Below are 20,417 nucleotides of genomic sequence, written 5' to 3' on the forward strand. Positions count from 1 at the left end.
GCACCCCACTTAAACCCGCACCTCCACCCTATCCCTGTAACCCAGTAACCCCACTTAACCTTTGGACACTAAAGGGAAATTTAGCATGGCCAATCTACCTAACCCGCATGTCTTTGGACTGTGGGAGGAAACCGGAGCGCCCGGAGGAAACCCACGCACACACAGGGAGAAAGTGCAAACTCCGCACAGGCAGTGACCCAAGCTGGGAATCGAACCTGGAACCCTGGAGCTGTGAAGCAACTGTGCTAACCACTGTGCTAACGTACTCCCCTAAGTAACTCCATTTGGTGACATTGCAGGTGTTGGGCTGCGGCACAATGGGGTGTTGTGGCAGAGGTTTCACTCTCCGTCTAACCCTAGTTGTGCCTGACTTATTCTGGACACTGCCTGACATGGGAAGATTTCCCTCCCTCCCAGAAACTAAGTTCCTTTGCCTCAATGAACACAAAATACCCAAGCAAAAGGGAGACAGAAAGAAATGATGCATGCCTGCAGCATTCCAAAGTACTTTACAGTGTCTGTTTTACAACAACATTAATTGACTGGTATTTTTCTGACTCATTGTTGGGAAAATCCCATCATTATTGTTATCATCCACATGAATGATTTTTGGATAAAATTAGATGTGTCTTAAGATGTGTTTTGTGCTCTTTTCGTGGGATGTGAGGCATTTGTTGCCTGTCCCTGATTGCCTTTGCGAAGGTGGCGATGAGCCACCTTACTGAATCACTGAATATCTGGAGTGGGTGCACCACGGTGCTGTGAATGGTTAACCTGTTATTGAACCCGAGTTCTGACTGACTTGTAATGTTCTCCTCTTAGGTCTCTTGATGGAAGGCTCCAAGTGTCCCATCGGAAAGGTCTGCCCCACGTCATCTACTGTCGTCTCTGGCGGTGGCCAGATCTTCACAGTCACCATGAGCTTCGAGCCATGGAAATGTGTGAATTTGCCTTTCACATGAAGAAGGACGAGGTCTGCGTGAATCCATACCATTACCAAAGAGTGGAGACGCCGGGTGAGTTACTGCACTGGTAGCAGACCCAACGGGGTCCGCGTTGGTGTTTATGTCCCACATGAACCTCCTCTAAACCCTAATTCACCTAACCCAATCAGGATATCCTTTAATTTCTTTCTCCTTCTTACCCTCTTCTAGCTTTCCATTAAATGGATCAATGCTATTTCCCTGCCTTATCCACGTCTCGTGGTAGCGAGTTCCACATTCTAACCACTGCCGAAGTTCATGAGGTTTCTCCATTAACTCACTATTGGATTTATTAATGACTATTTGATATTTATCACCTCTAGTTTTGGTCTCCCCCGTTGATGGAAATATCTTCTCTACACCTACCCTATTGAACCCTTACCTAATTTTAAAGGCTACCCCTCAAAACTCCAAGAGAAAGCAGCTCCTCTCTCTTCCGTCTTTCCTGATCATTATTAGCTTTAAAAAAAATAATTTTCGAGTACCCAATTCTTTCTTCTCCAATTAATGGGCAATTTAACGTGGCCAATTCACCTACCCTGCACATCTTTGGTTTGTGGGGGTGAGTCCCACGCAGACACAAGGAGAATGTGCAAACTCAACACGGACAGTGACCCCGGGCCAGCATTGAACCTGGGTCCTCGGCGCTGTGAGGCAGCAGTGCTAACCACTGCGCCACCGTGCCGCCCTGAGGGTTGTTAGCTAACGTCACTTTTGAAAAAGAGACAGATAGCTAGCCCAAGAATTGTTTTTTTAACTGGAAGGAAATTGGTATGATGAATGCAAATAGAAGACTTTAGACAAGCCAGGTGGAGATCAGACAACATGACTGCATGTTCTAAACCACAAGCTGTGATAACCAAGAGCAAACATTGTAAAACGCAGACGGACTAATGTTTGGAAAGGAAAAGGCTGACGCCAGCTACCTTTGCCTGGGGTTGAAGAATGGAACAGGACAGAAATAAGGAATTTGTAAATCATGTCGCTCAAGGTGCCGCAATTATTTTCAGTTGTTGTTGGTAGATGTATTAGCCAGGGTGCGCGCAATAAAGTCCCACAAACAATGCAATGGACAGCAATGCATAACAAGTAGCAGGAGTCAGTCATCTGGCCCTTTGAGTCTGTTTGACAGTCTCCTACCTTAATACCACCTGCATAATCCCCATATCGCTGTATTCCATTAGTGTCCAAAACACTATCGAACCTTGTTTTGCATGTACTCATGAATGTTATTTAATTTACTTTTTGAGGGAAGCAAGTTGGCCTTCAAGAGCGTTCTGCTCTCCAAATAGCGCGAGGCAATGCTAAACGTTCACCTGAAGAGGCGGCCTCTGTTTAACCTCTCATTCAGTGGACAGTACTTCAGGCGATGCAGCACCCCGTCAGTACTGCACCAGCCCTCGGCATTTTGGAGTGCGTAGCCTCAAACCAAAATGTGATGGCTCAGAGGTGAGAACTTGCCAAACTGACGCTCGTTTGGTACAGGAAGACCCAAGTCAGGATAGGAAAGGACACAACTTTAAATAGGGAAGTTATGGCAGTGGCCTCGCATAAAAAGAGAACCAAGTCCTTTCTATTCTTTGTGTGTTTTTTCCCCTCACAGTTTTACCACCTGTTCTGGTGCCGAGACACACTGAGATCCCCTCTGAATTTCCACCCCTGGATGACTATACACATTCCATCCCAGAGAACACAAACTTCCCAGCAGGCATAGAACCACAGAGCAACTATATACCAGGTACTAAATGGTGCTGAACGTAATATTCTGGCAAATTACATTTCCTTATTTGTCACATCGGAAATGCAGCTAGATAGGCGATGAATTGTTTTCAGGTTGAGGGAGAGATTGTTAAATCTTAGTTAAATGTGTGCAATGTAAATTATGTTTTTTTTAAATTGCTACGCTGATGTTTATTTAAAATATTTTTAAAAAAGAAATGTAAATTATTCCATTGGCAGACAAAGTGGAAGACAGAAAAGTAACTGGTTTCATTTTGAAGCAGAATTTGAACGAACACTTATGTTAACATACTATCAGATTGTGACACATCAGTGTCACAAACAACTTTTGTGTATGTAATAACGTCAAGAATTGTCCCTACCAGTTAATTTAAATAACTGTTTCCAATGTGCTTTTACATGGTCCTTCCATTCTCAGCTCTGGGGTCCAACTGCTGGGTTTAGTCCCAACACGTCCCATTAATTCCCAACTCCCGTCCCTGATTGGAGTAGCAGGTCACATGACCCCTTCCTCAGAACACCCCTTAAAGGGGGGCTAGCTACTACATTCCTCTCCCTTTTTACACGTGGGAATAATTAAATGACACAATTGCCACAACAGTGACGATCATGAACACTTTTACACTAGTCCATCAATAACTCAGTCTGTCCAGTGACAACTTGTTTCTCTAGGAGCGGCATTGCTCCAGTGAGGTTGTTACTGTTGGCCTTATTTCACAAGGACCTCCTTGTGCCGACCTTTCACCTTCCTCTGTTTCCTGGCGGATAACACTCTGGCCTGTTACTTGCTGACTTAACGGTTCCCTCCTCGGGCAACCCACAAAGCTTCTTGCTGGTACAGTTGGAGCAGGTCTCAGCACCAGCTCTTGGGACGGCGAGTGGTCCACATGCTTCTTTAAAATCTTGTCCTGTATTTTAGCCGCATATTGCACTGGCCCCTGTTCTGGCCGCAACAACTCCTGGAACCTGCTGGACTTTCTATCTTGAAGGCTCTTGCGCTTTTAAACAAATTGTGGTTGCTCTGGCTTGTCTCCATTCTCCCAGCTAAATGTGGGAACATGAGGCTTTACCTTGTCCCCAACCACGTCCCATCAGCAGCTCAGCTGGAGGGACTCCAGGTGGTCACATGCGGGGTGATCTTGTACAATAGCAGGAACCTAATCAACTTGGCGTTTAAAGGTTACTTCTTCAAGCTAACCTTGAAAGTCTGCACTGCCCTCTAGGCTAGTCCATTGGAGGAAGGACGCTGCGGAGCCATTCTGAGATGTTTCATTCCGTTAAAAGTCATAAACGACTGAAACCTAGCACCGGTAAAAGCCGCTCCGTTGTCCGAAACGGAGACCTCTGGGATCCCTTGGATTGCGAAACACTGGTGCAGTTTCTCGACTGTTGCGTAAGCAGTTGTGGACCTCGTCTCAAACGCCTCCATCCACTTAGAATGGACATCAAAAACATCGTGCCCATAAATGGTCCCACATAGCCGACGTGGACCCTAATCCATGGTCGACCTGGCCACCGTGGATTTAATGGAGCTGCGGCAGGTAACTCCTGCTGAAACTGATCACGGTGCTTTACCACTCTTTTTCAATTGCAGCGTCAATGCCAGGCCGCCACATGTAGCTTCTTTGCTAACATCCTCATTTTAGTACGAAGTCTTACAACACCAGGTTAAAGTCCAACAGGTTTGTTTCAAACACTAGCTTTCGGAGCGCTGCTCCTTCCTCAGGTGAATGAAGAGGTCTGTTCCAGAAACACATATATAGACAGATTCAAAGATGCCAGACAATGCTTGGAATGCGAGCATTAGCAGGTGATTAAATCTTTACAGATCCAGAGATGGGGTAACCCCAGGTTAAAGAGGTGTGAATTGTGTCAAGCCAGGACAGAATTGATTGGTACAATTCACACCTCTTTAACCTGGGGTTACCCCATCTCTGGATCTGTAAAGATTTAATCACCTGCTAATGCTCGCATTCCAAGCATTGTCTGGCACCTTTGAATCTGTCTATATATATGTTCCTGGAACATACCTCTTCATTCACCTGAGGAAGGAGCAGCGCTCCGAAAGCTAGTGACATCGAAACAAACCTGTTGGACTTTAACCTGGTGTTGTAAGGCTTCGTACTGTGCTCACCCCAGTCCAACGCCGGCATCTCCACATCATCCTCATTTTAGACACACCTGGATGGGTGGGCACCATGTAACTCTCCCAGTGATAATTCTCTTTCTGGCCTGGGGACGACTACTCTCGATCCCCAGATAACTATAACCATCCTCGCAGCTAAGCTCCTCTCTCCTGATGCCTTCATTTCCTCCTGAAGCTCTCTCCTTCTGCCATTCGTACAATGCCATCTGTTTCCCCATCAACAACACTCAATCTCTGTTTGTCCTTTACTTACTCTGTTGAGAGCTGGCACTGGAAAAGTGACTGGAAAAGCTTGCGGATCTGGACGATGTTCGATATTCCTAAGCCAACAAGAAAAACGCCCAACACTGTATCCAGGCCGAAGCCAGTGGTGGAATTAACCTTATCCTCCTTGAATAACTAACAGTGGCTTGTGGTCTGTCACTGAAGTGAAATGTCTCTCATATAAATATTGGTAGAACTGTTTGATTCCACAGAGGACAGCTAGGCCCTGCCTCTCAATTTGTGAATAGTTCTTCTTCTCCGAGTCTGTAGGGATTCCCGATGCCTGTGCCACAGGTCTCGCCGACCACTCATCCATACTGTGGGATAAAAATGCCCCAGCACCATACGGGGATGCATCACATGTTAGTTAGTGTTGTCTTCATGGTGGGCTCGGAAGTGTCACCCGTAAACACGACTGCTTGACCTGATTAAATGCATCTTTTTGTAGTGCCTTCCATACCCATCTCTGGCATTTCTTTAATACTACATGATGTGGAGATGCCGGCGTTGGACTGGGGTGAGCACAGTAAGAAGTCTTACAACACCAGGTTAAAGTCCAACAGGTTTGTTTCGATGTCACTAGCTTTCGGAGCACTGCTCCTTCCTCGGGTGAATGAAGAGGTATGTTCCAGAAACATATATATAGACAGATTCAAAGATGCCAGACAATGCTTGGAATGCGAGCATTAGCAGGTGATTAAATCTTTACAGATCCAGAGATGGGGTAACCCCAGGTTAAAGAGGTGTGAATTGTGTCAAGCCAGGACAGTTGGTAGGATTTCGCAGGCCAGATGGTGGGGGATGAATGTAATGCGACATGAATCCCAGGTCTTTAATACTACAAGTAGTGGAGCTGACATTGTTGACTGGTTTGGGTGGAACCACCCATAATAGTTGACCATCCCCAGAAGGGATTTGAGTTCTGAGGTATTCTAGGCTCCGGTGCTTCCTTGATTGTTTTCACCTTGTCCTCCATGGAGTGCAACCCTTGTGCGTCTACCCGATAACCCAGGTACGTCACCTCATTAACCTGGAAGATGCACCTCTGTCTCTTGAGGCGCACTCCTGCTTCCTGGGACCTCCTCAATGCTTCTTCCAAATTCGACAAGTGTTCTCCTTCTATCAGTCCTGTTGCCAATATGTCATCCGTGTACACGATGACTTCTGGCAAGCCTTGCAGTAAACTCTCCATGGTTCTTTGGAGTATAGCACACGCTGATGAAACTCCAAAGGGCAAGTGTGTGTACTGGTCCAACCACTTATCGGTGTTTTCGGTCACCTATTCCTTCGAGGCATGGTCCAACTCCAGTTGCTCCAACCCGTTTTGTGTATAAAACATCGGCTTTTGACTATAGGGTACTTGTCCAGCATTACGGCTTGGTTCACTGTCAGCTTGTAATCCACACAAATGTGAATGGTTTTATCCCAATTCTTCCTGGAAAACATCTTGGTACTTGCTGATAATCTTGTGGGGACTACCTTATTTGATATTAAAAATCTCTTAGCCAATTGAATTTGATCTCCTGGAGCCAGACTTCATTATGCTCTCTCTCTGAGCTAAAGGCCCTAAAGGCAGCTGAGCAATTGCTGTCGATAGCTCTCTGGGGTCATTGTTACACCCATTATCTTTATGGCCTTCCCCATCTATGTCGCCAGCCTGGTCCCAGTTTAATCTACCCCGGGCGGTGGGAGGGGGGGGGAGCGGGGTGTAGACCCCTTCTTCAAGGTAGGTCTGCTTCCCCCCACCACGGTGGCTGAGTCAGGGTTTGCTGTTCCTGATCACAGTTCCGCGACGCCAAGACGGTCACTGTCTGTCGGGGTTCGTCCGTGAGAAATGTCTGGACAATGACCATTCTCCGTGGTCCTGACGTTTACAAACAGTCAGTATCTAGGGCACGGGCAAATGGGCTGCCAGTGAGCCAAATTAATTGCTGTATCGTGCAAGGTGGAATGTACACACTGGGTACAAAACCATGAACAATTGTCGACTGCAGTTCTGTTCAGTAAGACATCACAGAAGCAGCCTATTCCAATTTACCCATGCCCCCGCTGTCCACATTACATCACGGAGGAGTGACTGTAATGCACCTTTACATCCCATCTCTTTTTTTGTATCATTCATTCTCCCTACACCTCAAAACTTTTTTTAAAAAAAAATAAATTTAGAGTACCCAATTCATTTTTTCCAATTAAGGGGCAATTTAGCACGGCCAATCTACCTAGCCTGTACATCTTTGGGTTGTGGGGGCGAAACCCACGCAAACACGGGGCGAATGCGCGAACTCCGCACGGACAGTGGCCCAGAGCCGGGATCGAACCTGGGACCTTGGCGCCGTGAGACTGCAGGGCTAACCACTGCGCCACCGTGCTGCCCCCTTACACCTCAAAACGTGAGCGAATATTTTCAACCGAATCAGATTTGTTCTTGTGAAGGAGCCCCGTGCCCAAAAACATTTGTCTGTTTATCTTTCAAGCTGCAGCTACCTCCAGACTTGTGATTTGCCTCAAATTCTCAGCATTTGCATTGCGCATTTTAAACCAAGGTTCAAGCTCAACAACTGCAAACAGCACTCTGATATTATCATTAGCATGCAGTTACTGTACAAAGAAGGAGGTGGGTGGAAGAAGGACACTAGATTATGTGCACAGCGGTGTATCCTGTCCAAGGCTGCTGGATTATATTTCGAGCATGCATAAGACATTTGAGACTATTTCTCAAATGGAAGATAGAGAGCCAGATCCAGAGGATGCCCAGGGCTCGAGAAGTCCTTGACCACGATATACCTTGCTAAAAACTAATGCGTTCAATTATTTTACGCGTGATGCACAAGACCGATTGTATTAAGTCTGGATGTGAATGATTTAAACAAACATATATATTTAAATGTAGATTATTAAGCCCAATCTGTTCAGTGTATCATCTGTAAACCAAGACTGACTATGTAAAGCAACAGTTTTAGGATGCCACGTATCTAAATATAATGGGGTCATGTTGAACTTTGTATTTGTCATTTGTAGTGTGATGAAACTGGAACTTCTGCTAAAGTGCAGAAACCATCAGATAACCAATGGCCTAAGTGCCAAATCTCCGAAAGAAAGGCACCAATTTGGGAAAGAACTGGACTCCAGATTTTGATGCCCTCCATCATCGAAATTGAGTCTGGAGATGAAGCTTGAGTTCAAACAAAGTTTAACCCAACCTTGATCTTCGAGATGTGGATCCGAATGTTGCATTGATACAGTTACAAATTGTGCTTCCTCTTTCTTCTTGCTTAGAGACTCCACCGCCAGGTTATATCAGTGAGGATGGGGAAACCAGTGACCATCAGATGAACCATAGCATGGACACAGGTAATGTGTGATGGGGCAGTCACGTGTCAAATCTCAAAGACCCATTTAAGGAGAGAGCAGTTGGCGTGTCACTGACCAACTCTAGTTGTTAAGTACAGAAGTATTCTAATCTTTGTAGCCATGGTTCATAATGCTGCTTGAATTGGAGAAAGCGGGAACTGGTGATGTACATAGAACATAGAACATTACAGCGCAGTACAGGCTCTTCGGCCCTCGATGTTGCGCCGAACTGTGAAACCACTCTAAAGCCCATCTACACTATTCCCTTATTGTCCATATGTCTAGCCAATGACCATTTGAATGCCCTTAGTGTTGACGAGTCCACTACTGTTGCAGGCAGGGCATTCCACACCCTTACTACTCTCTGAGTAAAGAACCTCCCTCTGACATCTGTCCTATATCTATCTCCCCTCAATTTAAAGCTATGTCCCCTCGTGCTAGACATCACCATCCGAGGAAAAAGGCTCTCAACTGTCCACCCTATCCAATCCTCTGATCATCTTGTGTGCCTCAATTAAGTCACCGCTTAACCTTCTTCGCTTTAACGAAAACAGCCTCAAGTCCCTCAGCCTTTCCTCATAAGATCTTCCCTCCAAACCAGGCAACATTCTGGTAAATCTCCTCTGCACCCTTTCCAATGCTTCCACATCCTTCCTATAATGCGGCAACCAGAATTCCACGCAATACTCCAAATGCGGCCGCACCAGAGTTTTGTGCAGCTGCAACATGAGTATTTCTGCCCAGGAATGCAGATTTAAACCTAATGCACAATGGACTTTCTGGCAACGGAGTTGGAGGCTCTTTATTCTACATCTGACAGTTCTTTTGTGCAATGCCCAGTGTAATCTGTCCCCCAACCCCATTATCCACTGCCCAGCTTTCTCTGGAATGGAGTTGCCAACCCTGGTTGACCATATTCCTGAAGGCTTCATCACATGACCTCCTGACCACCTTACAAACCAATCAGAAATGAAGCACTCAATTGGATGATGCATGACTATCAGTAAAATAGCACCCCACCCCCTCCACCCATTTCCAATACTTCTATAACAAAAGCATTTAAGGTGTATTTTTTTCCCCCAAAGCAACACATTTTAACACCCCAGCTGGTGCAATAAGATTCAACTAATTAAAATCTGGGAGCTAGTCTCGATAACCATGTCTACGAAAGTCCCATTGATTGTCATAAGAAACAATCGCATCACTAGCGCCCTTTAGGGCAGGAAATCTGCCATGTTTTATCTGGTCTGACCTACATGTGACTCCAAACCTGCAGCAACTCTTTAAACTCTCTTGACATGGCCTAGAAAGCCAATTCAAAGGCAATTCGAGATGGGTGACAAATGCTGACCTTGTCGGTGACCCCCACGTGCCGTGAAAGAAGTAATTTCAAAAACTCAACCTTTTTTTTTAATGGAAATGCTCAACCTTCTTCCCAGTTGGTAGGATTTATTTTTGTTTCTCAGAGGTGCGATGAGTTGAATTGAAGTAGTTTCTTCATTGCGAAAGCTAAATGGTAAGCTGTAGTGTAGGTGAAAAAGTGGGAGTGAGGGTGAAAAATACCAAGAATTTGTGATTACCTAACAGAAGTGACGGTGGGAGATGTGAGGTGGTGACTGAGGGAGCAGACACGAGCAATAAAGTTAGCCAATTCCTTTAAAATAAAACTATTTGGATATTGTGCATTTTGAATTATATCACTGATGACATTGTTATCAATTTCATAATTAAATGTGCAAATGTATGAAATATTCATCTGAAATAAGGCCTATAAGTAGAAAGTCTTTCTGTCAATGTTGATCAAATGAAACATATTGTAAAGAAATGAATTTCTTCCCAGCCTTGATCCTGATCACTGCTCTGTCTCTTAGGTTCCACGGCTGATTTGTCGCCAAACCCCTTGTCGCCCACGCACAGCAACTTGGGTAAGTGCTCCTGTAGCTGAATCAACTCTTAATGTAACGATTGAAAGAGTGAAGTTTTCCCGGTTTGATAGTGTAGACACAAAGAAGTCCTAAAGAAGAAATAATAGTCACTCTCGAATTCAATAGGGAAACTCAGGAGAAGCTTCTTTCCCAAGAGATTGGCGAGAATGAGGAACTTGCAACGCTTAGGTGAGTTAAATAGCAGAGATGCATTTAAGGGGAAACTGGATAAGTACATGAGGGACAAAGGGAGGGTATGGTGATCGGGTGAGATCAGGGGTGGAGCATAAATGGTAGCACAGACCACTTGGGCTGTATGGCTTGTTTCAGTGCTATGTGCTTTCTGTCAGACCAGGATTGGGCGTGAAAGAACATAGAACATAGAACATACAGTGCAGAAGGAGGCCATTTGGCTCATCGAGTCTGCACCGACCCATTTAAGCTCTCACTTCCACCCTATCCCCGTAACCGAATAACCCCTCCTAACCTTTTTGGGCACTAAGGGCAATTTACCATGGCCAATCCACCTGACCTGCACATCTTTGGACTGTGGGAGGAAACCGGAGCACCTGGAGGAAACCTTCGCAAACACGGGGAGAACTTGCAGACTCCGCACAGACAGTGACCCAGCGGGGCATCAAACCTGGGTCCCTGGCGCTGTGAAGCCACAGTGCTAGCCACTTGTGCTACCCTAAAAGATGGGATTAATCTTCATACTTCTTGACTTGAGGCAGACATGGGATCAGAGTACAGAAGTAAGCACTTCTTCAAACTTGCCTGATTTTTCTTCATAGCTTGGTCAAAGAGTTGGGCCTGAAGGCATGCAGCCTCAATAAATCAATGCTGCAGTGTAAATGCATCGCATGCGTCTGACAAAACACTGAGTGCAGGTACAGTGTCTCAAATCCATCGGTCTGAAATCTTCTGATGTCTGAAAACTGGACTTTTTTTAAGCTACTGTGCAAGGGTTTTAATTATTATCCGATGAGTGAATTACCGTACCGGCTTGTTCGTGCTGCATTGATGTGTCACTAGATATCGGCTTTGTCTGCCCGTTTGTTCTGCACTCTTGAGTGGTCAGAGCGACCCATGACATGACCCAGCCTGAACTGATCAACCCAAAAACCGGCAAGATCAGAAATCCGGCATGGACTCGGTCCCAAGGTCCCTGGTTTTGAAATAGTGTACCTTTTACATTGTTTGTCCTCAAAGGTATTGTGTTCCTATTCTTCTTCACAGTGCTTACAAACATGCTTTCTGTTTGAAGCCAAAAGTCACTCGCACCAAGTCCCATTCACCCATCACCCTTGCCCTCGCTGACCCCCAGTCTTGACCTTGTATTTAAAACTCTCACCCCTCTGAGATCTCTGTGCCTCTATCATTCTGGCTTCTTGCACATGCTTTGTTTTCTTTGCTCCAGCATTGGTGGCCTTGGCTTCAGCTGGCTAGCCCCAAGCCACTACTCGGTTGGTAACTCTCTCGCGCCTCTTGAGACGAAATGGTCCGGGTTCAACATCCACTTCAAAGACTGGCAGCACGATTTTTTGTTCTCCACGGCCTGAGGTGCACATCTTTTGGATGAGAAGTTACACGAGGCTCCGCCTACCCTCTCGGGTGAAGCTAAAAGATTCAATGGCGTTGTTCAGAGAGGAGCAGGGCAGTTCACTTTCGTCATAGAATGTACAGTGCAGAAGGAGGCCATTCGGCCTATCGAGTCTGCACCAGTCCCTGGAAAGAGCACCCCACCCAAGCCCACACCTCCACCCCATCCCCGTAACCCGGTAACCCCACCTAACCTTTCTTTTTGGACACTAAAGACAATTTAACTTGGCCAATCCACCTAACCTGCACTTCTTTGGACTGTGGGAGGAAACCGGAGCACCCGGAGGAAACCCACGCAGATACGGGGAGAACGTGCAGACTCCGCACAGACAGTAACCCAAGCCGGGAATCGAACCTGGGACCCTGGAGCTTGAAGCGACAGTGCTAACCACTGTGCTGCCGTGCCGCCCATGTTTATCCCTCCGTCAGCATCTCTTGAGTTACCTCATACTTGTTTGTGGGGGCTTGCTGTGCACAGCCCTGTTGCTTTGCTTCCCACACTACATTCAAATAAGTACATCACTCTCGCTAAAGCTGTCTGCTCCTCCCCACCCCAGCCCCGAAGCTTGAAAGGCGCTACAGAAATGTGAGTCTGCCTTTTTAATTGTCCTATCCATGGCCTGATTTCCCTGATGGGGCCCGGCTTAGCTTGAAGCTGGGGCCCCGAGCGTGGATTTGCAGCCCCCGTTTCACTGACCAGCTTCGGGAGGCGGTGGTGCGTCCCTCCGGGGCTGGCGTTTCTCGAGTGATCAGAAAATCCGAGGGCGAGGTTGGAAGTTCACCTCTGGGTCATAGAGTTTACATTGGCCGCCGGCCCACGGTTCAGGCTTTGTTTGCCTGTCATGACTCAATGCTGCTGCAGTATACCGTCCCACGGTGAACAAGAGGCTGTTGTTTGATGTTGCACAGCAGCAACTGAGCAGGGAGGCTTCAGGGGCAGCTCTGTGTTTTGCCAACTGCTGCAGGGCAGGGTTTGAAGTCTGGGAACTGTTGCTTCTTGCAACGTACGTGTGCTAGGTCTGTTTAATAGGAACTGGAGTTAAAAGTAACATGCATGTTGACATGGGGAAATTTATACTTTGAACTCTAACCATGTCCACAAAGAACAAGATATACTTTGCGGGTTCCCCGCTTTATTGTGTTGCTGACTCCAGCACATTACAGATTAAGACAAACCCAAGCTCGATTGTTTACCGAGAGCCAAACGTGGAAAGCCTCTTTTTGTCCGTTTTGTTTTATTGGGGGTGGCAGTGCTAATTTTTCAGACTTTTGGTGAACCTTTTATGAGTAGCAAGCGGTAAAACCAATTTGAGGTGCCAAATCGCACACTCTCTCCAACTCACATCTATCCACTAGGTTCTGTGGGAAGGGGAATGGTGTTGGAAAGGGAAACTCCCCATGGATTGAGCGTTTTCAATGTTCTGATTAATTTCATAAAACTACCGGAAAATGCCATCTTGTAGCCTTGGCAATCTCTTGTGATCCTATCACTCTGGCCTGTTCGACTATATATCATATGATAATAATATGACATGTTAGAACATTTACTATATTTGTGGTTGTAATTTACACTTGCAATAAAGTGGAACCCTAGATAACCAGCCGTCAAAACATTGGCATCACGCCGTTTGAAATAGTTCCCCGCTCTTTTCTATTTCATTCCTATTTTGGACCCCCTTGGCCCTGCTGTCTTCGCTCTCTCTCAGCTGTGGGCCTTGGGCCTTTGCAGTGGAGCTGGGTGTGTGATCATCGGGCCAGCTTGGCGGCTCTTGTTCCCGCCGTCTCTCTGTTTGGGGAGAAGTCACACTGACCTGCTCCGAGGGCCCAATTAATGAAGATGTTAATCGCGCAAAAGGTCACAGAGTCAATCTATAGTCTGCGTTTTGGAAAGTTAGCCCCAATGCAAGTGCAAGGGAGGCAGTGGCATAGCGGTAATGTAACTGGACTAGTAATTGAGAGGCCAGGCTAATGCTTCAGAGTCGATCCAGAGGCAAAATTTATTTAGTTAATGAATCTAGCATCTGATGTAAAGTGCTGGTATCTTCAGCAATAATGATTACCAAAATATTGAACTGTGGTAAAATTCCATCTGGTTCACTCATGTTTCTTCAAAGGAGGAAATTTTCATGGATGTGGCCTACACATGACTCCAGAAAATGCAGCAACGCGGCTGACTTTTAACTGCCCTTTAAAATGGCTGAGTAAGGACTGCAGTGGTTAAAGGAGATGGCACACCGCCAATTTCTCAAGGGCCACAAGGGATGGACAATAAATGCTGACCTCACCGGCAATGCTAACATCCCGTTAGCAGCTGGTTTCAGTCATCTTTAGGAGCGGGGAGAGGAAGGGAAGATTCGCAATTGCTTCCAGCTCCTGGCCACCATCCTGTCCGCTCTGGCTGGGATGCGTTTGTATATGGACTGGATTGGGGGACCCTTGCTGTCCATGTAGTTACAAGAACCTGCAGGAGAGGAAGGTCGGGTTTTTGTGTGCGAGTGGCGTGAACTAGGTGCAGTGCTGTTTTAAAACGTAAACAGGAAATGTTGCACTGAAGCGTGATGACTCAGAAGGCCAGGCTGAAATACTACACTTCCTGTTCATTACTTGCAGTAACAAATGTGAAACGAGCGTGCGTCTATCTTTGTCCAATTTTTCTTTCTGCCTGCGTGCTCACCAGGACAGCTTGTTCTACCACACTGCAGTGCCCACAGAGATGGTGGCATTGCCTGGTGTAGCAAACCCCTCTAGGTATTCTGAATCTAGTGACTCACACCTTGATATGGTTTAAACATCAACCAGGGCTGCTGCTTCTGATCCCTGTTGGACAGTATGTGCTTTGCCATTGGGTGAGCAAGTGCGTGATTGTGTGAGAGACTGAGTGTCTTCCTGAGATACCGCCCCCATTTGAAACTTGCCTACGCCCATGTCCACCATTAACAACCCTCCTTCCTGGCCTCGGATGTAACTAATTGTCATTTTGTGTCGGGGAGCTGTTGGGTTGCGCAGCGGTATCTCGGCTCGGTGATTTCCGAAGGACGAGTGCAAAGGAAGAGATTGTAGACACATATCTGTTATTGTGGAAGCTGGAACTTTTATTCCAAAATGGGGAACACACATTCTGCTGGGTAGCTGCATTCTACTGTGAACAGCTGTTCTGAACAGAAACAAATGTGTAGCAGCTGCTACTGAAGTGTGCGTTTGAGAGCGATTGAGAGGTGTGAGGGAGAGAGTGAGTACGAGATGTGAGAGAGAGGGAGATTGAGAGGTGCGAGAGAGGGCGATTGAGAGCTGTGGGAGTTTGAGCGGTGCGAGAGAGGGAGATTGAGAGGTGAGAGAGAGGGAGATTGAGAGGTGCGAGAGAGGGAGATTGAGAGGTGCGAGAGAGGGAGATTGAGAGGTGTGGGAGAGAGGGAGATTGAGAGGTGGGAGAGTGGGAGATTGAGAGGTGTGGGAGAGAGGGAGATTGAGAGGTGCGAGAGAGGGAGATTGAGAGGTGTGGGAGAGAGGGAGATTGAGAGGTGCGAGAGAGGGAGATTGAGAGGTGCGAGAGAGGGCGATTGAGAGCTGTGGGAGTTTGAGCGGTGCGAGAGAGGGAGATTGAGAGGTGCGAGAGAGGGAGATTGAGAGGTGCGAGAGAGGGAGATTGAGAGGTGCGAGAGTGGGAGATTGAGAGGTGTGGGAGAGAGGGAGATTGAGAGGTGCGAGAGAGGGCGATTGAGAGGTGCGAGAGAGAGGGAGATTGAGAGGTGCGAGAGAGGGAGATTGAGAGGTGTGGGAGAGAGGGAGATTGAGCGGTGCGAGAGAGGGAGATTGAGAGGTGTGGGAGAGAGGGAGATTCAGAGGTGTGCGAGAGTGGGAGATTGAGCGGTGCGGGAGAGGGAGATTAAGAGGTGCGAGAGGGAGATTGAGAAGTGCAAGAGAGGGAGATTGAGAGGTGTGGGAGAGAGGGAGATTGAGAGGTGCGAGAGAGAGGGAGATTGAGAGGTGCGAGAGAGGGAGATTGAGAGGTGTGGGAGAGAGGGAGGTTGAGCGGTGCGAGAGAGGGAGATTGAGAGGTGTGGGAGAGAGGGAGATTCAGAGGTGTGCGAGAGTGGGAGATTGAGCGGTGCGGGAGAGGGAGATTAAGAGGTGCGAGAGGGAGATTGAGAAGTGCAAGAGAGGGAGATTGAGAGGTGTGGGAGAGAGGGAGATTGAGAGGTGCGAGAGAGAGGGAGATTGAGAGGTGCGAGAGAGGGAGATTGAGAGGTGTGGGAGAGAGGGAGATTGAGCGGTGCGAGAGAGGGAGATTGAGAGGTGTGGGAGAGAGGGAGATTCAGAGGTGTGCGAGAGTGGGAGATTGAGTGGTGCGGGAGAGGGAGATTAAGAGGTGCGAGAGAGAGGGAGATTGAGCAGTGCGAGAGATAGAGGGAGATTGAGAGGTGCGAGAGAGAGAGGGAGATTGAGAGGTGCTAGATGAGGGAGATTGAGAGGTGCGAGAGAGGGAGATGAGTGGTGCGAGAGATAGAGGGAGATTGAGAGGTGCGAGAGGGAGATTGAGAGGTGCAAGAGAGGGAGATTGAGCGGTGCGAGAGAGGGAGATAAGTGGTGCGAGAGAGAGGGAGATTGAGAGGTGCAAGAGAAGGAGATTGAGAGGTGCAAGAGAGGGAGATTGAGCAGTGCGAGAGAGGGAGATGAGTGGTGCGAGAGATAGAGGGAGATTGAGAGGTGCGAGAGGGAGATTGAGAGGTGCAAGAGAGGGAGATTGAGCGGTGCGAGAGAGAGGGAGATTGAGCGGTGCGAGAGAGAGGGAGATTGGGCAGTGCGAGAGAGAGGGAGATTGAGAGGTGCGAGAGAGAGGGAGATTGAGAGGTGCGAGAGAGGGAGATTGAGAGATGCGAGAGAGAGAGATTGAGAGGTGCGAGAGGGAGATTGAGAGGTGCGAGAGGGAGATTGAGAGGTGCGAGAGGGAGATTGAGAGGTGCAAGAGGCAGATTGAGAAGTGCAAGAGAGGGAGATTGAGAGGTGCGAGAGAGGGAGATTGAGAGGTGCGAGAGAGAGGGAGATTGAGTGGTGCGAAAGGCGGAGATTGAGTGGAGCGAGTGGAAGATTGAGAGGTGTGCAAGAGAGGGAGATTGGGCGGTGAGAGAGGTTGAGAGGTGCGAGAGAGGGAGATTGAGAGGTACGAGAGAGGGCGATTGAGAGGTGCGAGAGAGGGAGATTGATAGGTGCGAGAGAGAGAAATTGAGAGGTGCGAGAGTGGGAGATTGAGAGATGCGAGAGAGGGAGATTGAGAGGTGCGAGAGAGAGGGAGATTGAGAGGTGCAAGTGAGGGGGATTGAGAGGTGCGAGAGAGAGGGAGATTTAAAGGTGTGAGAGAGGGAGATTGAGAGGTGCGAGAGAGAGAGAGATTGAGAGGTGCGAGAGAGAGAGAGATTGAGAGGTGCGAGAGAGAGAGAGATTGAGAGGTGCGAGAGAGAGGGAGATTGAGAGGTGTGGGAGAGAGGGAGATTGAGAGGTGCGAGAGAGGGAGATTGAGAGGTGCGAGAGAGGGAGATTGAGAGGTGCGAGAGAGGGCGATTGAGAGGTGTGGGAGAGAGGGAGATTGAGAGGTGTGGGAGAGGGGGAGATTGAGAGGTGCGAGAGAGGGAGATTGAGAGGTGTGGGAGATTGAGCGGTGCGAGAGAGGGAGTTTGAGCGGTGCGAGAGAGGGAGATTGAGAGGTGCAAGAGAGAGGGAGATTGAGAGGTGCGAGAGAGGGAGATTGAGAGGTGTGGGAGAGAGGGAGATTGAGCGGTGCGAGAGAGGGAGATTGAGAGGTGTGGGAGAGAGGGAGATTCAGAGGTGTGCGAGAGTGGGAGATTGAGCGGTGCGGGAGAGGGAGATTAAGAGGTGCGAGAGGGAGATTGAGAAGTGCAAGAGAGGGAGATTGAGAGGTGTGCGAGAGTGGGAGATTGAGCGGTGCGGGAGAGGGAGATTGAGAGGTGTGGGAGAGAGGGAGATTGAGAGGTGCGAGAGTGGGTGATTGAGAGGTGTGGGAGAGAGGGAGATTGAGAGGTGCGAGAGAGGGAGATTGAGAGGTGCGAGAGAGGGAGATTGAGAGGTGCGAGAGAGGGAGATTGAGAGGTGCGAGAGAGGGCGATTGAGAGGTGTGGGAGAGAGGGAGATTGAGAGGTGCGAGAGAGGGAGATTGAGAGGTGTGGGAGATTGAGCGGTGCGAGAGAGGGAGATTGAGAGGTGCGAGAGAGAGGGAGATTGAGAGGTGCGAGAGAGGGAGATTGAGAGGTGTGGGAGAGAGGGAGATTGAGCGGTGCGAGAGAGGGAGATTGAGAGGTGTGGGAGAGAGGGAGATTCAGAGGTGTGCGAGAGTGGGAGATTGAGCGGTGCGGGAGAGGGAGATTAAGAGGTGCGAGAGGGAGATTGAGAAGTGCAAGAGAGGGAGATTGAGAGGTGTGCGAGAGTGGGAGATTGAGCGGTGCGGGAGAGGGAGATTGAGCGGTGCGGGAGAGAGGGAGATTGAGAGGTGCGAGAGAGGGAGATTGAGAGGTGTGGGAGATTGAGCGGTGTGAGAGAGAGAGATTGAGAGGTGCGAGAGAGAGAGAGATTGAGAGGTGCGAGAGAGAGGGAGATTGAGAGGTGCGAGAGAGGGAGATTGAGAGGTGAGAGAGATTGAGAGGTGCGAGAGAGGGAGATTGAGAGGTGCGAGAGAGAGAGATTGAGAGGTGCGAGAGAGAGGGAGATTGAGAGGTGCGAGAGAGAGGGAGATTGAGAGGTGCGAGAGAGAGGGAGATTGAGAGCTGCGAGAGAGGGAGATTGAGAGCTGCGAGAGAGGGAGATTGAGAGGTGCGAGAGAGGGAGATTGAGAGGTGCGAGAGAGAGGGAGATTGAGAGGTGTGACAGAAAGAGGTGAGAGAGAGAAAGATTGAGAGGTGAGAGTGGGAGATTGAGAGGGCGAGAGAGTGGGAGATTGAGAGGTGCGAGAGAGAGGGAGACTGAGAGGTGCGAGAGAGGGAGATTGAGAGCTGCGAGAGAGGGAGATTGAAAGGTGCAAGAGAGGGAGATTGGGCGGTGCAAGAGAGGGAGATTGAGAGGTGCGAGAGAGGGAGATTGAGAGGTACGAGAGATTGAGAGGTGTGACAGAAAGAGGTGAGAGAGAGAAAGATTGAGAGGTGAGAGAGGGAGATTGAGAGCTTTGAGAGGTGCGAGAGAGGGAGATTGAGAGGTGCGAGAGAGGGAGATTGAGAGGTGTGGGAGAGAGGGAGATTGAGAGGTGCGAGAGGGAGGGAGATTGAGAGGTGCAAGAGAGGGAGATTGAGAGGTGCGAGAGAGAGGGAGATTGAGAGGTGCGAGAGAGGGAGATTGAGAGGTGCGAGAGAGAGGGAGATTGAGAGGTGCGAGAGGGAGGGAGATTGAGAGGTGCGAGAGGGAGGGAGATTGAGAGGTGCGAGAGGGAGGGAGATTGAGAGGTGCAAGAGAGGGAGATTGAGAGGTGCGAGAGAGGGAGATTGAGAGGTGCGAGAGAGGGAGATTGAGAGGTGCGAGAGAAGGGAGATTGAGAGGTGCGAGAGAGGGAGTTTGAGAGGTGCGAGAGAGAGGGAGATTGAGAGGTGCGAGAGAGAGGAAGATTGAGAGGAGCGAGAGAGGGAGATTGAGAGGAGCGAGAGAGGGAGATTGAGAGGTGCGAGAGAGAGGGAGATTGAGAGGTGCGAGAGAGGGAGATTGAGAGGTGCGAGAGAGAGGGAAATTGAGAGGTGCGAGAGAGTGAGATTGAGAGATGCGAGAGATTGAGAGGTGTGACAAAGAGGTGAGAGAAAGATTGAGAGGTGCGGGAGAGGGAGATTGGGCGGTGAGAGGGAGGGAGATTGAGAGGTGCGAGAGGGAGGGAGATTGAGAGGTGCGAGAGAGAGAGAGATTGAGAGGTGCGAGAGAGAGGGAGATTGAGAGGTGCGAGAGAGGGAGATTGAGAGGTGAGAGAGATTGAGAGGTGCGAGAGAGGGAGATTGAGAGATGCGAGAGAGAGGGAGATTGAGAGGTGCGAGAGAGAGGGAGATTGAGAGGTGCGAGAGAGAGGAAGATTGAGAGGAGCGAGAGAGGGAGATTGAGAGGTGCGAGAGAGGGAGATTGGGCGGGGCGAGAGAGGGAGATTGAGAGGTGCGAGAGAGAGGGAGATTGAGAGGTGCGAGAGAGGGAGATTGAGTGATGCGAGAGATTGAGAGGTGTGACAAAGAGGTGAGAGAAAGATTGAGAGGTGCGAGAGATTGAGAGATGCGGGAGAGGGAGATTGGGCGGTGAGAGGGAGGGCGATTGAGAGGTGCGAGAGGGAGGGCGATTGAGAGGTGCGAGAGAGGGAGATTGAGAGCTGCGAGAGAGGGAGATTGAGAGGTGCGAGAGATTGAGAGGTGCGAGAGAGGGAGATTGAGCGGTGCAAGA

The 20,417-nt window shown here is 48.7% G+C and overlaps 1 protein-coding gene across 1 annotated transcript in view; it reads left to right on the forward strand.

Moving 5' to 3' along the window:
* Positions 1 to 826: 826 nt before the first annotated feature.
* The window catches only part of smad3b (SMAD family member 3b), a 63,435-nt gene continuing 43,844 nt past the window's right edge, over positions 827 to 20,417 (forward strand). Inside the window, exons 1-4 of the mRNA XM_072470439.1 lie at positions 827 to 1,016; positions 2,587 to 2,721; positions 8,410 to 8,484; positions 10,356 to 10,409. Of these exons, the coding sequence (XP_072326540.1) occupies positions 932 to 1,016; positions 2,587 to 2,721; positions 8,410 to 8,484; positions 10,356 to 10,409 (349 nt within the window). The 5' untranslated portion in view covers positions 827 to 931. The remainder of the gene's footprint in view (positions 1,017 to 2,586; positions 2,722 to 8,409; positions 8,485 to 10,355; positions 10,410 to 20,417) is intronic.

The sequence above is a fragment of the Scyliorhinus torazame genome, chromosome 12, assembly GCF_047496885.1.
Source record: "Scyliorhinus torazame isolate Kashiwa2021f chromosome 12, sScyTor2.1, whole genome shotgun sequence".
NCBI classification, from domain to species: Eukaryota; Metazoa; Chordata; class Chondrichthyes; order Carcharhiniformes; family Scyliorhinidae; genus Scyliorhinus; species Scyliorhinus torazame.